Source organism: Tiliqua scincoides, chromosome 6 (assembly GCF_035046505.1).
Source record: "Tiliqua scincoides isolate rTilSci1 chromosome 6, rTilSci1.hap2, whole genome shotgun sequence".
In the NCBI taxonomy this organism is placed as follows: domain Eukaryota; kingdom Metazoa; phylum Chordata; class Lepidosauria; order Squamata; family Scincidae; genus Tiliqua; species Tiliqua scincoides.
In genome coordinates, this window is record NC_089826.1 from 39,763,666 (window position 1) to 39,781,118 (window position 17,453).

Consider the following 17,453-nt stretch of genomic DNA (forward strand, 5'->3'; position numbering starts at 1 on the left):
AAAGGACTTTGCCGGTCGAAATAAGTTAGGGCCCAATCCTATCCAATTTTCCAGCTCTGGTGCAACTGAAATGCAGTCCCGAGGTAAAGGAACAAATGTTTCCATATCTTGATGAGGCCTCTGAGACTGCCTCCCGCCACAGGATGCAGTACCTCATTGGCATGGGTACACTGGCACTGGAAAATTGGATAGGATTGGGCTCTTAGAAAGTTAAGAAAAGCCCTCCATTAACATTGCATAAAAGGCTTGAGAAACAATTCTGGAAGGCACTGAACACTATGACAGCATCTCCCTGAATGATCATTTCATGTTGCATGTTTTATGGTGATGGAAACAAAAAAATTGAACACAGAAAGGGAAGAATATGAAAAATAAGACATTTATTTAAATAAAAATATATACACACACACAAACAATGCACAATGGCAATAACTCCAGTTACTAACAAATAAAATGATGAAGTAAAAATAGATACAGGCATAAAAGCAAAGACATTTGGAATCTGCTGTGCAAGTCAGTTAAAGGGAAGGAACAGATTGTTTCAGTCTGTTCCACAACCTAGTTCAAGCATTCCTCCTTTGGACTTTCATCGTAACTTTTACAGTAGTGATTAATGCTTTAAAGATACCAAGAACAGCTCAGTACTCTTGAAGAATCTTTATAGAAATGAATAGAGCTGTGTAGCAGTGGTACTTGAGGGACTGGATTCCTAGGTGCTATACTGCAGTGAACTCATCTGAACATGGCTCAGAGGCTTTCCTGTGTCCAACAGGCCTTTACCCTCCTTCCCTTGGGATACCATTTGCCTACTTGGCCATGTCATCTCATAAATTGCTTTTGAAATTCCCGTGTTTGCTTCCTGTAGGTGTGGTTCAAGAAACACACACCCAGTCCTGGTTGGACACATGAGGCTTTCAGGGCAATTCGCTGCTGCAAACTTGTACACTTACTCAAGAAGTTATTTTCAGAAGTTCAGAAGGCAGAAGTTATTTTCATTGATGTTCAACTCCAAAGGATTATTCCATCACACCACTTTCCCCTTGGAGAGCAGAAGACCTGGCTATGCTAGCAGACTTGGTAGTGATCAGCATAAGGTAGTGATCAGCATAAGGATTAAGATATGTAAGTTCCATTGAATTCAGTGGGACTTACTTCTGAGCAGCCATGCATAGGATAAAGCTATGAACTGTGTAGTCCTTGGCTCTAGGGCAAGTATGAACAAATCCTTCTCAGGCATTTGTTTACATGAAGCCTCCATTTTACCTGGATTATTATACATTCCAAGCAATCACAATCCATTCAGAGTTTGGTAGCATAAAATGAAAGACTGCTTCTGTACCAAACATGGAGGGAAAAACTTCAGTACTTCAGGCTTCTGAGAATCTCTCTCTTTTTAAGAACTCTGCAAAGTTTTTCTACAGTGGCTGACCTACAGAGATTCTTCCCTTTTAAAATATGTTAAAAATATTCAAAGCATTGTTTGGGTAACTGGAATAGCACACTTGGATGCATCACTCTTTTTTTTCTTAAAGGTCCAAAGAAATAATACACAACGGGCAAGCAAAGTCTAATGGCACTGGAAGTGATGGAAGAGCACATTCATTATGGCTACAAAGCTCTGCAGAAACCAACAGTCTTAACATGCAGAAAACTCTATATAGTTGTAAATAATTATAAAAAGTCAGTCAACTGTATATGCTAACTCAGTAACATTCTAGTTGGGGAGCATAATTTAAAATGCACATAGCCCTTAACAAATACACCTGGCCGTTTTCCTATATCCATGATGTTTACTGCTGATCACAGAATTCCTCCTATTTTGGATAAAAATATGGAAGAATAATTCCCTGAAATAACCTTTTTCCAGATTAACTCTTTTCCATTAAAATGACTAGTGCAAAAAAATATTTACCCTGACTTAATGGTTTGTTGTCTTTAGCCAGAAATTTATATTCCTGATCACAGTATACGTGTTGCTTTTATTTTATTACAATACACATTACAAGAGACACAATGCAGGAACAGAATACAAGTTTTCTTTGCGTGAATCACTCCATAATAGCTCAATTATATGCTGTTAGCAAGGACTACGTTGTCATCAAACAATTCAAACACCACTTTCCTTTATGGCACTGTCAGTCTAGATATATTTTGCAAAGAGCACCAAGATATTTACTGATATCTTAGAGATACTTACTAGGATTCAAATGCTGCATTACATTTAGCTATTCTTTACTCTTTGGTTTGTTTCTTTGCTACAGGGGGCAGAAGTTGCCCCAAAGTACACAAGAAAACATTGTTGTGGCACAGGACTGGCTTCAACCTAAATTAAATCGTGTTCCTTTTAAGCAAGTGAAGGGTATGAAATATATTGAATTTGGAGGGGGAGGGGTTATTCACAGATTAGCAAAAATAGATCTAAAAACACAAGATGGCATTTTAACACAAGATAGCTATATTAGAGGGAATGTTTCAATCTGGGAACTCAGCTTCTTGTAGCCTCAGAATGATTTTCATAGGGTAAACTATTTTGGAAACATTAAACATGTTACTTCCAATGATATGAGAGTTTAGCCAGAAAGCCACATTTAATGTGGAGCTGTTTTTATAATTTCAATACAAACACAAACATCAACAAGGTAGAAAAGGAAAGTGTTAGAGCCTGATATTCTGTCACTTCTCACACCTGCTGGGTTTATGGCATATCTAATATGGCAATTACATTTTGTTGAATTTGTCTAGCCATTTCATTATATGCTGGAAATATTTCAGCTGGAAAGCACGCAACTTCCTGCGCAGGTTTTCCTTGCCAACTCTGTCAGTTACAACTGAGACAGAGTTGGACAATATTCTGATTGCAATCTCATTGGTTCAATTCCATTGTTTCATGTAGTAGTACAACCTGGCTGGAGGTTTTTTTATGCTTTGCTTAACACATTTTTGTTATCACAAATCCTGCTTAATTTTTTTCTCTTTTGGGGGGGGGGGGTAGGTGGGTGCGTGTTATTGCAGCTCTGATTCAAATAAAGCTTACATTAACCAGCATGTGATGGGTCTCTCCTTTCGTCTCCTGCATTCACATTTACAAGTGATATAGTGGACTAAGATGGACTAAAAATTAGTAAAATGGACTAAAAATTTCCTATCATGTACAAACTTTCGTAGTCTTTTCATAAATTATGTGAAAATGATTCATTTCATGATCATTGGCTACAGATTCCTTACCCTGATCTGCAGCTTACAAATTTGAATAAAAAGGTTATGTTTCTAATAAATATAGAAATTATTCTAACCATCAGCAAGAATTTGTGTCCCCTCTGTGCTTCCAGAGTGCATAGAGGATAGAGTCCAGTGGCCACACTTGTTTTATGTGGCTTACCTAAATTATTCCTTAATACCACAGAAATTGGCTAGATCCTGCTTTAAAGGAAATTGCAGAGATGCCATTCAAATTAATGGATGCTATTAAAAGCTTTCGGGCAAGTGTGTGAGACCAAGTTTCTTTCTTTTTTTGTTGTTGTCTTTTTAATGTTAACATGCATCTGGAACTGTAAAGATAATTCAGAAGCATAAAACATACCACCTCATATCCATTAATTCAAATAACCAAGTTTAACATTCCTTTTAAAAACATGTCACAGATCTTATGCACAACAGTGTAGCTCTGTTGCATTGCCCTCGGTTCAGGGGGCAAATCAGTGCTGACTCACTCAGAACCAGATTTGCTTCAGGTCCAGATTCATACTGACCCTACAAACTCAGCATTTGGTCTTCCATCTGACTAATAATCAAGACTTTAATTCTTTTTGGCTTAACCAATAGCTGTTTGCTAGAACGCAAAACCTACATTGATGTTTCTTTTTTAAATGACAGTAGTCTGGCAAGAATAGTTCCTAGGGTTTCCCCCTCTTCTTTTTACATATTCCCAGTTTGTGAAACACAAAGTGATTTGTGTTAACTAATGAACATATCTGTTTGATCCTGCACACACTTTTTTTATCTAAAGCTTAGGTGTCAGCTTTTCCATATGTCCCCTCTGGTGGTCGGTAGTACTTTGGGAAAGCCATCAGCTGTATCATGTTGAAAGCATACTTTCTGCATCTGATATTCTTCATTACATTCTCTATGCGGCATCCTTCTCTGGTGAAAAGGGGAAAAAAGACAACTGCATGAAACAAAGAATAAATAAATATGTTTTATTTGTACATTGCAGAGTTTCAGCAACAATTGAGGTAAAAATAACAAAGATTCAACTCTACAATATATTTTTCCACAAGTGATGATACATCTTACAAAATTAGATCCAAGGCCAGGCCCAATACAATTATTGCCCTTAGAAGTAGGTCATGGGGTTTTTATATTTATCTGTCACTGTAGTTTGATTAAATACTTTATGATATATTTTACTCTACCTTTAGAAATATATTTGCTTTTAAAAATTCTTTAATAACTTTTTTCAGATTGTTTCTCTTTTTCCTTTTCTTTTTAATTTGTCTCTGTTGCACATGTTAAAAGCCACATAAAGCCCTAAATGTGCAAGTTCTAGGAATAAGGCATTTTCTCAAATCTGGCCCTATAGATTCTTAAAGGAAACTTCCATCTTTGTCATTTTCAACATGTTTAGCTTTGCAATGAAAAGAGAAAATGGCTTCCCAATAGCCTGATCCAACTCTCTGTTTTACAAAGAAAGGATGCTCATTCATATAAAGTACAAAAGTCACAAGAGCCAACATGATGCATTAAAGACGCAAAGAAAACTTTGTTTAAAGGAATATAAATGTGTCTTATAAAGCAAAAACAACCAAAGCAACAGTTACAAACAGGTTAATTTTGTTACAGAACTTATCTAGCGCCATAGGATGGCTTGACAGAAAAGGGTTAGTTGCAACAAACAAAAAGAGTGAACTATTTGCTAAAAAGAAGATTCTAACAGCAAGTAACAATGAAGACAGTACAAGGAAAATTAATCCTACAAACTGACCTGTCTAGAATATTCAACCTGAAACTTGGGTGTGCAAATTACTTTTTTCACTTTCTCCTTGACGAATAGCCAGTCATCACCATGGACAAACACATGAAAGTCTCTGTACAGTGAGTTTACCACCACTTTTCCATTTTGTATACCATTTGACTGAAGGGTCGACCTCATGTGAAAATTACAACCTATTGTGTCAGAGAAAATCATACTTTCTGATGTGGTGAAACCTTGGCTGTGTACATGTGTGAACGGGGGGTTTCTACAAAATGGGTCCCCAAGTGAACATGAGGTGGTAAAATCACTAGGTTAATGTATGAACTGGCCACACTAAGTAAGAGTTTTGTAAAAAGGGAATGTTTCAAATTTCATGACTAGATCACACCTTACTGAGAACGGAAAAAAAATGACCTTTCTTATAGCTAATGACAGTGTGAAAAGATTGGCTAGGAAGAGAAAGCAGATTAAATCATTTGATGCATAGTATCATTTCTTGATTTCTGAAGAAATAAAGTGAAAAACTTTAACAGCTCAAGACATTGTTTTCTTTAGGACAAATTTGTGTGTCTGAAAATGTTGAAGTAATACAGCACAATTTTATATCTTAAGCTGTTGCTGTTCATAGAAAAGAAAGGAACAGAACATTACTGATATTTGGCTAATAGTAAAGCGAGACTTAAAATAAGCCACACAACCAGCAAATGAGAGCTGACAAGCAGCAAGGCGACAGGATAGAAGTGACGAGAAGTTGGCTTGTTATCAGTTAGACAGCCTGTCTCGGGATCATCCGACTCATTCAGGGCTCCCTGGGTTTGTCTGCTGTTAAACAGGGGAAGTTAGGAACAAACAAGATAGCATTTAATAGGAGAGAAAGGCAATACTCAGGTATTCCAACAACAAAGACACACTAAAGATGGCCATGCAGCAAAACAAATTTATGGTAACAAACACCATTTTAGTCTACTTTGTGCATGATCTACAAACAGCATTCTAAGTATTTAAGATTGGTCTGCAACTGAATGGAAAAACAAGCACCCAATGGGGGAAAAAAATCCTCATTGATATTTCTTAATGCATTAACAATGCATTTCTCACAGGTTAGAGGCTCTAAATGGAAACCCTCATCCCAAGGGACAAAAAAACAAACTGAAATGCTATGAAGTGGAATAAATGGATCAATGTATGATTTCCAGTAAAGGCAACAAAAACAAACGGTGTTAACGCAAAGCACCACAGAGCTCTGATCCAACAAAGATATGCAGAGCATTTCCTCACACTGAAATGGATGGGGAAATTTCACTTCTGTGGAATTTGTTTGTACTCTGGGGTTCTATATACAACTAGTAACCTTTGGGTTATATAATAAATAAATTGCCCTAAATCAATTATTATGTCTGACTTCTCTTTATCACCAATACTTTCAGCCCAATCCTATGTGTTTCTACTCAATGGAACTTACTCCCAGATAAGTGTAGGATTGCAGTCTTTGTCAGCTTGCACAGAAGTGTATTCTGAAACAAAGTTAGACTTTTTGAAAAATGAGCCAACGTGATGATTATTCATGAACTCAGCACTAAAGAATAGTCAATGTTTGGAATTAAAGACCATCACCAACAGCACATCCTATGTCTATCTACTCAAATATAAATCCCATTGGGTTCAACAGGACTTCCTCCAGGAAAGTGTGTACTGTATAGGATTGCAGCTTTACAAAAATTATATCTAACAGGGTTATTTGTCTCAAGTAGGTCTTTGGCCCAGGGGGGCCCCCCATCTCCAATGGGCATTTGGACCACGGAAGACTCACTGGCTCAACACGCAAGGTCCGGGTCTGGCTTTCCCTCACTGCCTTGAGCTTCGCATCTGCCAGCCAGCAGTGAAGACCAGCCCAGCACTCATGCAAGAACTTTTACGCTGGGAAGGCAACGCTTATGAAGTGGTTTGAAGATGGCCTCCCTCACTCTGCGTTTGAAAGTGCTTATGAACTGGTTTGAATTCATTCAATCATGCCAGTTCTGTCTCTAATATATTCATTTATGTAAATTTATTCAAATTTGAAATGTAATTCTTTTTCCAGCCCCTGACAGTGTCAGAGAGACGATGTGGCCATCCTGCCAAAAAGTTTGCACACCCCTGGTCTAAAGTTTGGTAGAATGTAAAGTTGTTCAGTAGTTATTTACAAGATCTGCTCAAATAATATTTCTTTCAAAACCAGATATAATCATACAGCTATGGGAGATACACACACACACACACACACACACACACACACACACACTTGCCAGCAATTTGTTCTAGAATCAAACCAGATCCTGAAATGATTCAAGATCATAAAGGTATAAAATGTTTATGTTTATAGGGATAATAACAGGACACCCCTTTCTTCTGTTTCAGTTGGACATATGTTGATCAGCAGCTGTGATATACACTTAAGATTTGTCATTATGCAGTCCTGAATACACTTTTCTTAATACAGACAGAGTCATAGTAGCCTTGCGCGTGTGTTCATGCGCACAAAGATTTCCTTACACAGGGAACAATCTTTCTCTGTGATCTTTCCATACCATTCACAGAGGAATTCCCATCAGCTTCAACAGAGATCTTTCTCCCCTTTCCCTACCTCGTCATTCACAAGTGGGCAGTATCTGGGTCAATACAGGAAAGCTGTTTGGATCCCTGTCCAGTACTCATCCTGTGGCTGTTCAACTTACTGAAGCTCTGAGGCTCAAGTAAATTGCACCCTGTCAAGAGGAAGGGCCAGATGGGGATTCAGGAGTGTGAATAGACCTCTGGGATTCCCTGTAAGATCCAGGAGTGCTTCCTGCATGTGAATGACCAAGAGGGGAAAGGGAAGAAACAGTTCTATTGATTGCTATAGGGAATATCTCCTCTCATGGAGAAGGATTATATTCATAGAAGTCTTTTCTGAAGATTCATCAGGTTACTCTTACTTGCACCCTACTCAAAATTAATGCCTTACTGCAGTGGTGGTCAAACTGCAGGGTCACGACCCACCACTGAAACTTAAAACATACCAGGGGGATTGTGCAATCTCTTGGAGGGTCCTGGAGGCTCGCAGTCCCCTTGACGAGCCTTCCCCTGCAGCAGTGAGTTGCAATCTGCAATCTGCTCATCTGCGGTTTTGGCAGCGCCTGGGTTCCTGTGGTGCCATCAGGGCACCCCCCATACCAGTCCCCGCCCCCATCAAAACTTACTAGCTGTTCTCAGACTCCCAGAGAATTTGAGAACCACTGCCTTACTGTCAACAGAGAGGCAATTTACCAAAAAAAGGGAGAATTACTCTATTTCTTTTGTCCCTAATATTCAGAGTGTGGTAAAGGGAATTGTGAATAGCAGTCCAAACTAGGATTCTTTTCACTTTATAAAACATATCTCCTTTACCCTGCCTGCCTTATATTCTCTAATATACATAGATGATTATGGAAAATATAAACTGTGACACAGACAACTGTCACTTTAGTAGTTCTTTTTCTCCAAACCCCCCCCCCCCACAACAAAAGCACCCTATTATCATTTCACCACTGCAGAAGATGGAATTAGCTCATTTCAAATAGTTCTGCAAATCATATTCATAATGGGATAAGTTTTAATTTCTTGACAATAAACCTGGAATTCCTGATGAACATCTGCTTGTGTTGCCAAATGAATGTACTGCAATATTCAGTACCAGTGGATTTTATTCAAGATCACAGCAATTAATCTCCAAACGATACTGAGTTTCTACAAGGCTGCTGCCAAATAAATGACACTGAACTTGCTAGCTAAGCAACCTTCCTGATGAAGACTGAGACAACATTTCATTTTTCTAAAGAAAGTCTTCATGACAAATGATGAAGTGTTATCTGCTAGCTAAAAGATGCTAAAGCTTTTGTGAACAATGTGTGCATCTTCTGTAATTCAAAGTTCTCAGAGATGGATCTGCTCTCTGAATCTTCTGGGAAGCTATAAACATCAAATTTCAGTTCTCATCAACTGAGACCAAGTCAGAATGGGATGTCTAATGTATTATTGCTATTATCTTTTTAATCCTTCTGTTTTCTTTGATCTCTCCTACTAAATTTTTTTCATTGGTTTCTTATTGGCAATGAAAGCTAGTGACCCATCAGTTTGACAGATAGAGTTGGGATGGTGCTTGTTGCAAAGCTGGGAAGGAGAAAGGGGAATTGGGCTGAAATACAGAGAGTACTTTGTGCTGTGGCCAGAAAGCAGATGGGAAAGAGGAGGCAGAAATGTTGGACAGACATGGAGGGTGAGAACAGGGAAAGTGAATGGAAAGAGAGCTCAGATGGAGGATGGTAAAGGAGCCATGATGGAGGAAATACAAGCCTAAAAGACTGAGAAAGCAGAAGATTGAGAAAAGGAAGTTTTGGACTGTGGAATAAATTACTGAAGCTTTTCTTTTTAACCTTTTGTTAGCTGCCTTGGAGACTATATAGCAAAAGTCAATATAAATGAAAGCCAATCAATTACTGTGGGCAAAGAAGCCAAATGGCAGGGAAGCCAATGGGAGCCCAATCCTGTGCTTGGTGGCACAGCTCCATGCCGCCGAGCACTGTCGCAAACATGCCGTAAGGCATGTTTGCAAGCCTCACCGCCAGGCTCCTGCCCATGCTAGCCTAGCGCCGGCTGCTGTTGGGCTAGTGTGGGGTGGTTGCCTAGCCTCCGCGGCTCGGTGGTCTCCCGGACTGCTGAGCTACGGCATGGTAAGCGGGGGTGGGGACGGGGCAGGGAGGAGGCGTTTCAGGGAGGGGAGAGGCTGGTGGGGGCAGAGAGAGGGTGGGGTGGAAGGCGTGACGCAGAGGCGTGACGCAGGGAGGGGGGTGGGCTGGAGGCGTGCCTGGGGAGGGAGGGAGGCGGGTTCGCAGAGCTCTGCTCCGCAGGATCCAAGGCGCTCCTGGAGGGCTCTGCGCCATACACGAGCATCTTTACCTTACCTTTTGGTCTGCAGTAAAGTGAGTAGCCCCATTGTGGGGCTGCTTACCTTACCCGGGGGAAGGGGATGAAAATCCCCTTCTCCTGAAGCGCTTCCTGCAATAGCCCAGGGTGCGCAAGATCCGGCGGCAGCCGTTCTTGGTGCCACTGAGCCTGGGCGCCCCGGGCAGTTCAGGATTGGGCTGTGAGTTGGCAGGAAGATAGTCAGTCTACATCACCCATTTTAATCTGAGCTACCAAAACAAATCTTCAGCTGAAAGTGTCTAGTAAAATTAAATTACAAAAAGGTCACAAAACAAAAGCACTAGCTGAAGACATTAGCTTCGATTTAAGCCACATAGGCTGCAATCGTAACCACACTTTCCTGAGAATAAGGTCCACTGAACAAAATAGGACACTTCTGAGTAGACTGGTTAGGATTGACCCTGGTTAGACCCATAAGCAGATGCACTGGTAAAAGCACACACACCCCTATTCAAACTAAGTAAAGCTTAGTATTTAATTTCAGATGTAATATCACAACATATCCTTAATATGGTATGTTTCTCCTGGGATAAACTTTTCTATATGCAGCTTATCAATGATTATTCACCGCAGGCACCCGCCCATAAGTCGATCCCACAGATAAGTCAAAGGCAGGTTTTGAGCCAACAATCATAGAATTTTCTATGACCCTCGGATAAGTCGGGGGTTAAACTTAGGACGGTGTCTGACTATAGTTTTGCCTGATTTTGCCCGAGGCCAGATCCTGAAAAATAACCTACCACTAATTGTTACCTAAGAACTGTAGTTTCTTAGTAATTTACTTATTTAATAAACATAGTAAAAGATCATAAGATACATTTTTATTTTTTAAATTCTGGTTTTCACTACCTTTTGTAAACACTATCAGAGTAAGTGCACTGTAAACAACATACCAGTAAAACAGTGGTTCCCAACCTGCTATTCATGTACTCCCAGGGACACTCAACAGGAACTTTAGGGATACTTGAAAAAGAATGGAATAATGGCAGAAAAAGGCAGGTCATGCTCCAGAATGCCTTGCAAGACAGAAATGCCTTGCAAGGACCAGCAAGGCAGGAAGGGAGGTAGCTAGTTGGCTGTGAAAGCCCCACCAACAGCTAGGTTTTGGTCATCAATTCATCTTTGAACCAGTGATTGAAAACCAGCGCAGTAAAAAAGCTGAAACATAATATGGAAAGTGATCAATCACCCAGAATTTCTCAGCACACTTCTGGTGCAAAACAGTGCAAAGGCAGAGTCTTCTGTTCTTCAAACAGATAGAAAGAAAAAAAGATGAATACATGAAGTCTGGGCTTTCATATGGTGGAGATGAGGGCTTGTATTATTAATTACAAACATTTTGCTAATAGGAAGGGTACAATTTATGGAAATGGGCTGCCAAGGGATATGAAAATGAAAAAGGTTGGGAATCCCTGCGGAGAACCATGAATCAAATTCACCTTTAAGGTGTCTGATGTGTTAAGCCAGAAGCTCTACATACAACATACAACTCATAACACATAACTGGGAGTGTGCAATTCAATTCACAGCAGAGAGATGAGATATTTGCAACCCTTTTTACTCAGAAGTAGACCCACTGCTTTCCATGGGTGTTATTCTTAAGTAATGGTGCACTGAATTGTAGCCTGGGAAGGAGGATCCCATCCTGGTGTTTCAAAAAAACAGACCTGCTTTGCAAGCATTTGCAAAGTAGAACCAGGCTGCAGCAGAAGGAAGGAGAATAAACGGTTAACTTTGGCTGGAATGTCCCAGGAAAATTACTTTAGGTGCCGGCCTGAGCTGAGTAGAGAAACTAAATGTTTCAGAGTTGAGAAAAGAAACTTTTCAGAGTTGAAAGGCTCTGCCCTCTGATTAATCTGGAGATAAGGTGAAGTGATAATTGGAGCTTGATTACTTTGCAAAAATTTTACGTACTATACATGAGTATCTACGGTAAGTATGTGACCATACTGAACTGCAAGGAAGTCAAATCAGTCAATCCTACAGGAAATCAACCCTGACTATTCACTGGAAGGATGGATGATGAAGCTGAAGCTGAAATACTTTGGTCATCTCATGAGAAGGCAGGACTCTTTAGAAAAGACCCTGATGCTGGGAAAAAATTGAAGGTAAAAGGAGACGGGGATGGCAGAGGATGAGATGGTTAGATAGTGTCATGGAGGCAATGAACATGAATTTGGACAAACTCCGGAAGTTACTGATAGACAGGGAGGCCTGGCGTGCTGTGATCCATGGGGTCACAAAGAGTCAGACATGACTTAACACCTGAACAACAACAACAACAACAACAACAACATGTAACCATAGCTATGAGCATGTGTGAAATCTTTCACTCTCTTGGACTGAAAAAAAACTATCTCACTACTTTGCATTTGTCTGCAGAAGCTATGCCCTATCTTGACAGAAAAAGACCAATCATATTTTCCAAATTCAGCTAAATATTGCTGTACTTGGTAAGACTGAAGGACTGTACTTTCTCAACTATTATGGTGATACTTTGACTTTGCCATAGTCCATGTACGCATTGCTGTTTTCTCATACTAGGTGTGTTAAGTACATTCTAAGAAGGGTTTTTGAAAACATGCACTGTTGCATGTCAGAGCAGATAAGCCCAGAGGTGGGGGGAAAGGCTTGGGGGGAGGGTGGAATGGGGAGGAGTGGCTATGGATAGATTGGACCGGGGGGGGTGGATCGGAGGTGACAGGGCATGCAGAATACTAACCCCCTTCCCAGGCCCGATCTGCCAGCATGGCTCAACTTGGACTAGTGCCAGCAGTACCGCTGTTGCAGGTCTGAGTTCACCAACAGCAACTGCTGGGGTGACCCTGAGCAGACTTTCAGCAGCCAAAAATCCCGTGGGATGTGGTGTAGCTTGTGCCAGCACAACTGCATTGCGGTGCAGGGATTTAGTTAGGACTGGACTATAAATTACGAAAAAGTAATGTTGTTTTATACATTGGAGGCAAATGTTATTAAAATCAAATATCAAATCAAGATCAAAGGAGGAGATGGACAGCAGAAACCTCACACAAATATGCCTTTGACAAAATACTAATCTGACGTTAATTCCTGAATCTTTAGAAGTCTAGCCATAATCAAGGATGGCAGAACATCATGGAAATAATCTAAGATGAAAGCCGGGGGTGCTTGAGCAGAAATTCTGACTTGTATTTAGTCTTCAGCTTCCTTCAAATGTTTTTCCTTAACAGTTGTGATGGTTATTGATAGAAAATCAAGGCATATCCACTCATAAACTGCTTGTCATCTTAGTAGAGGTTGCAGTTCGTTATTTTCATTGAAGCAGTTTCAAGAACTAGGCAGGTTCCCACATCCAGAAGAGCAGAAATAAAAATAAAGCCTTTCACAGAGCAAGAATCAGGAATTTTTAACACCAAGGACTATCCAAGTTGCTCAGTATCTGAAAACAGCTCTCCAGGTTTCTCAATAATCAACCCGATTTCAATCCAGTTGTTCAAGAATGCCAACTATGCATCAAGGAGGAAGCTGATGCCCTGTGGCAACTACCTGACATGCTGCCTGCCAAGGCCTCATTCTTTCTTTCAGCCCCCCTCATCTGTCGGTTGCAATGGTTCTCAAAAGTGAGAGTTTGTATTGGTGAGGACAACTGTTAGATATGCCCAAGCTTCCCTGGGCCAGGAGGCCAAGTGCAAAAACAATCCAAACAAACCACAAACACTACTATGCTGTAGGCTCTGTGCCCATTTTCTTATTGTCAGTGCTGGCCTGGCTGAAATTCAAATTGCTTACAAGATATTCCCTAAATTTCCACTGCAACAATTTTACTTGCTTTCACCATTTCCCTTTCTGTCTAATTCTTACATAATGGAAGACAAGTGTGGGCAAAGCCTAAATGCTGGTCATTAGGTGGCCTTGGGCAAGCCACTCACCCTCAGCAATCCAACTGCAATCTAGAGATAACTGTACTTAACCTACAGAATTGTTGTATGGACAGCGAGATAGTACATGCAAAGTGTATTAGAAAGCACTAAACAAACATTAATTATTTTTATATGGAAGCTGCCATTCCATTACCAGGTGATGATTCACAGCACTCTTTTTTCCTTTCCTGGTGTCAGGCTCTGAGTTTAAGAACCCTTCCACTTGCTTGCAAGGGTCTGAGGTGTTCAAGCACTAAAACACTATACACAGATAAAATAGTACTTGAACATTTTTCTTAAAAAGATAGGTTTGAGGTACTGTCAATGCTGTACATATGAGTATGTATTTTAGCTGCTGAACTCAGAAAATATGACTAGCACAAAAAGCAGCATTCCTTACACCAATGGCTTCCTCCTTTAAGTAACACTGATTCAGAGGAAGAGATTTTTAGCAAATCTTAACACTCCCACAACTGAAACCAGTGGGGCTGAAAGTTGACTGGATTGTGACCATTACCATTGTCAGAGACCTATGCTGCCAGCACCAGATAAAACCTCAAGGAATGCCTCAATGGCACAGTTCATTAGAAAAAGAAAACACCTTTGACCGCTGGTTCAGGTACTGACCTATAGGAATTCCATGAGACTACTCCCCCCCCTTTTCCCATGATCCTTGATGAGCCACCAAAAGAGCATCAGCCACTGAAGCAACAGGGCACTTTGTCAGACTCTTTACACAAGTCTGAAGGCAAACAATAGGATTGAATTGTTTGGCAAGGGAAGTCCCAAGAGCCAAAAGTTCTTATTTGCTGTCTTTCATGTTGACATTGGAATAAAGAAGAGAATGCATTACTAAAAGTGGAAAACAAAATTGACGTGCCTGTCTCCTTCTATTTATCTCTACTAAAAGCCTGGGTTCACAGAAAGAAAGAAAGAAAGAAAGAAAGAAAGAAAGAAAGAAAGAAAGAAAGAAAGAAAGAAAGAAAGAAAGAAAGAAAGAAAGAAGTTCTCCAAACAGCAAGTTGGAAACTTTATAAGGGTTTGACATTTTGACCAACATATCAGAGTGACTAGTTGTTTTTCCCATCTGTGGTCATTATCTGACTACACCCATTTGCATATCAGCCTCTGATTCTGCAGAGGCTCTGTAAAAGCTACTTGCAGCTAAATCACCCCTCATCTGTTCTGTGAGTAACTACACTAGTATTGTTTTCAGTATCTGCTGTAAAGCATACAGGCTTTCCCAGGGGAAGAAGAGATCAGAAGGGAGATATGCTGCCAGAAGCCACCAGGTAAGTGACAGAATGGGATGAGAGAGTGAAAGAGAGGAATGCTTCTCTAGCGTTGATCGAAGTCTGAGCTGAAGAAGACTTTAGAGCTGAGGTATTCAATCTGTGCGTCCCGCCTCCCTAGTGAGGCGTGGCTAGCCTCCAGGAGCGTCACCAGGCATCTCTGGGAGATAGGCTGCTCTGCTCTACGTGCTGCCTGCTGACTTGCTGCTTTTCTGCAGCTGTGAACGAGGTGGGCGGGGCAGCGTGAGGCTGGAAGGGTGTGTGAAACATGATGGGGTGAGGTGGGAGAGAAGGCTGGCTGGGCTGAACACACTGGCTGAGAACACAGATTGTCACTTGGGCTCCATTTCCAGAAGCTGAACGGAATGGGGGTGGGAGGGCAGTGGAACACTGTTGGAACAAACATCACCCCTTGGGTGACCACTGCCCACTATTTGAAGACTGCTGAAGCTTCTAGAGCCTTCTCTTTCTCCCATTAGAGGAAAATTACATGGGGGTAAACACCAAGTTTTGGGAGAATGGGACAATTTTAATCAAGAATGGAGTGCTGGAGAACAAGTTAAATCCCATTCCTCAGTGCCAATGTTCCCAATTTGAATTCTTTTCAAATTAAAAAATTTAAAGAGGTGAAAAATCTTATCACAGGCCTCCATCATCTTGACTAGCCCTTTAGGGCCCAATCCTAACCAACTTTCCAGCAGTGAGGTAAGGGCAATGCAGCTCTGAGGTAAGGGAACAAACATTCCCTTACCTCTGAGGTATTCAATCTGTGTGTCCTGCCTCAATAGTGAGGCGTGGCTAGCCTCCAGGGGTGCCGCCAGGCATCTCGGGGAGAGAGGTGGCCGGCAGCTGCTCTGCTGCTGAGCTCTGCTCAATTCAGCTCAGCTGCACTGGCTGCCTCCTGACTTGCTGCTTTTTGGAGGCTGAGGTGGGTTGGGCAGCGTGAGGTGAGGTGGGTGGGGCAGTGTGAAACATGGTGGGGTGAGGTGGGAGAGAAGGCTGGCTGGGCAGGCAGGCAGGCAGAGGTGCCGCATCTCATCATGGAGCTTTCTCGATGTGCAACCTCGCCCCAAGGACTACATTTTCCAGTGTGCCCCTCACCCTGGACATCCTGGGATTGGTCAAGGCTGGAGGAGAGAAGAGTGTGGAGGTGCTGCATCTCTGGGAGAGAGGTGGCTGGCAGGTGCTCTGCTCAGCTGCGCATGCTGCCTCCTGACTTGCTGCTTTTCTGAGGTTGAGAACGAGGTGGGTGGGGCAGTGTGAAACATGGTGGGGAGGGCGGGAGAGAAGGCTGGCTGGGCAGGCAGGCAGGCAGGGGTGCTGCAACTCATGGAGCTCTCTCCATATGCAACCTTGCCCCAAGGACTACATTTCCCAGTGTGCCCCTTGTCCTGGGCATCCTGGGACTGGTCAAGGCTGCTTGGGAAGGAAGCAGCCAGACTGTTCCTAGTGAGGGGGGTGTCCAAATGCCCCAGCCTGCATCCCTCCATCTTGCCTGGGGGGAACAGGGGTGGCATCTGCATGTCGGGGGTGTGCGTGTGAGCAGCCCCCATCTACTTTGGGGTGAGTTGTAATCTTGCTGGGTGTGGCTGCAATCCTTTCCTCACTTTCCTGGGAGTTAGCCCCATTGACTCAAATGGGGCTTACTTCTGAGTAGACCTACATAGGCATGGGGTCTGTGTCAGCTTAACCCAGGATCTTCACCTTTCTCTTCCCCCCCTTCAAAAAAGAAAAAAAGCCACTCTTGATGCCTCTGTCTCCAAAAATTGATTAAAAATACAAAAAGCCCCATTCCTTTTCAGCCATCCCCCTTTTTCCTCATGCCTCCTTTGGAGGGGTACTCTGTTGGCTGCTATTGTAAGACAAAAGGCACAATCCTAGCTAGCTCTACTCAGAAGTAAGTCCTATTGTGTTCAATGGGATTTACTTCCAGGAAAGTGGAAGTGGAATCCTATTTAGGATTCCAGCCAAACAGTCTCTGGGTCTCAGTTTGCATCAGTTTGCAATTAGCAGATGCACACAAAACAAAGTCTTCCCCTCCCCCAGCAGATTCATCACTTCCCCCCTCCCTTTCCAAAACCCTCCAGGTGTGCTGCTAACAAACTCAGGGCACAAACCTAACCAGGTCTACTCAAAAGTAAGTCATATTTTGTTCAATGGGGCTTAATCTCAGGTAAGTGTGGTTAGGATTGCAGCCTCAGAGTGCTGGCAGCCTTGTTTCTAGTGTATAATTATAACAACTTCATCCACATTTTGGGGGTAACTGAGGTGAGGTGTTGTAATGGGGAGCCGAGGCCAATGGCTACAAGG

At 41.8% G+C, this 17,453-nt stretch overlaps 1 protein-coding gene across 4 annotated transcripts in view; it reads right to left on the minus strand.

Moving 5' to 3' along the window:
* Positions 1–363: 363 nt before the first annotated feature.
* Positions 364–17,453, minus strand: part of INPP4B (inositol polyphosphate-4-phosphatase type II B) — a 338,885-nt gene continuing 321,795 nt past the window's right edge. For all 4 annotated transcript variants that reach the window (XM_066631736.1, XM_066631738.1, XM_066631735.1 and 1 more), the window contains one exon: positions 364–4,140. In XM_066631736.1, the coding sequence (XP_066487833.1) occupies positions 4,008–4,140 (133 nt within the window). In that variant the 3' untranslated portion in view covers positions 364–4,007. The remainder of the gene's footprint in view (positions 4,141–17,453) is intronic.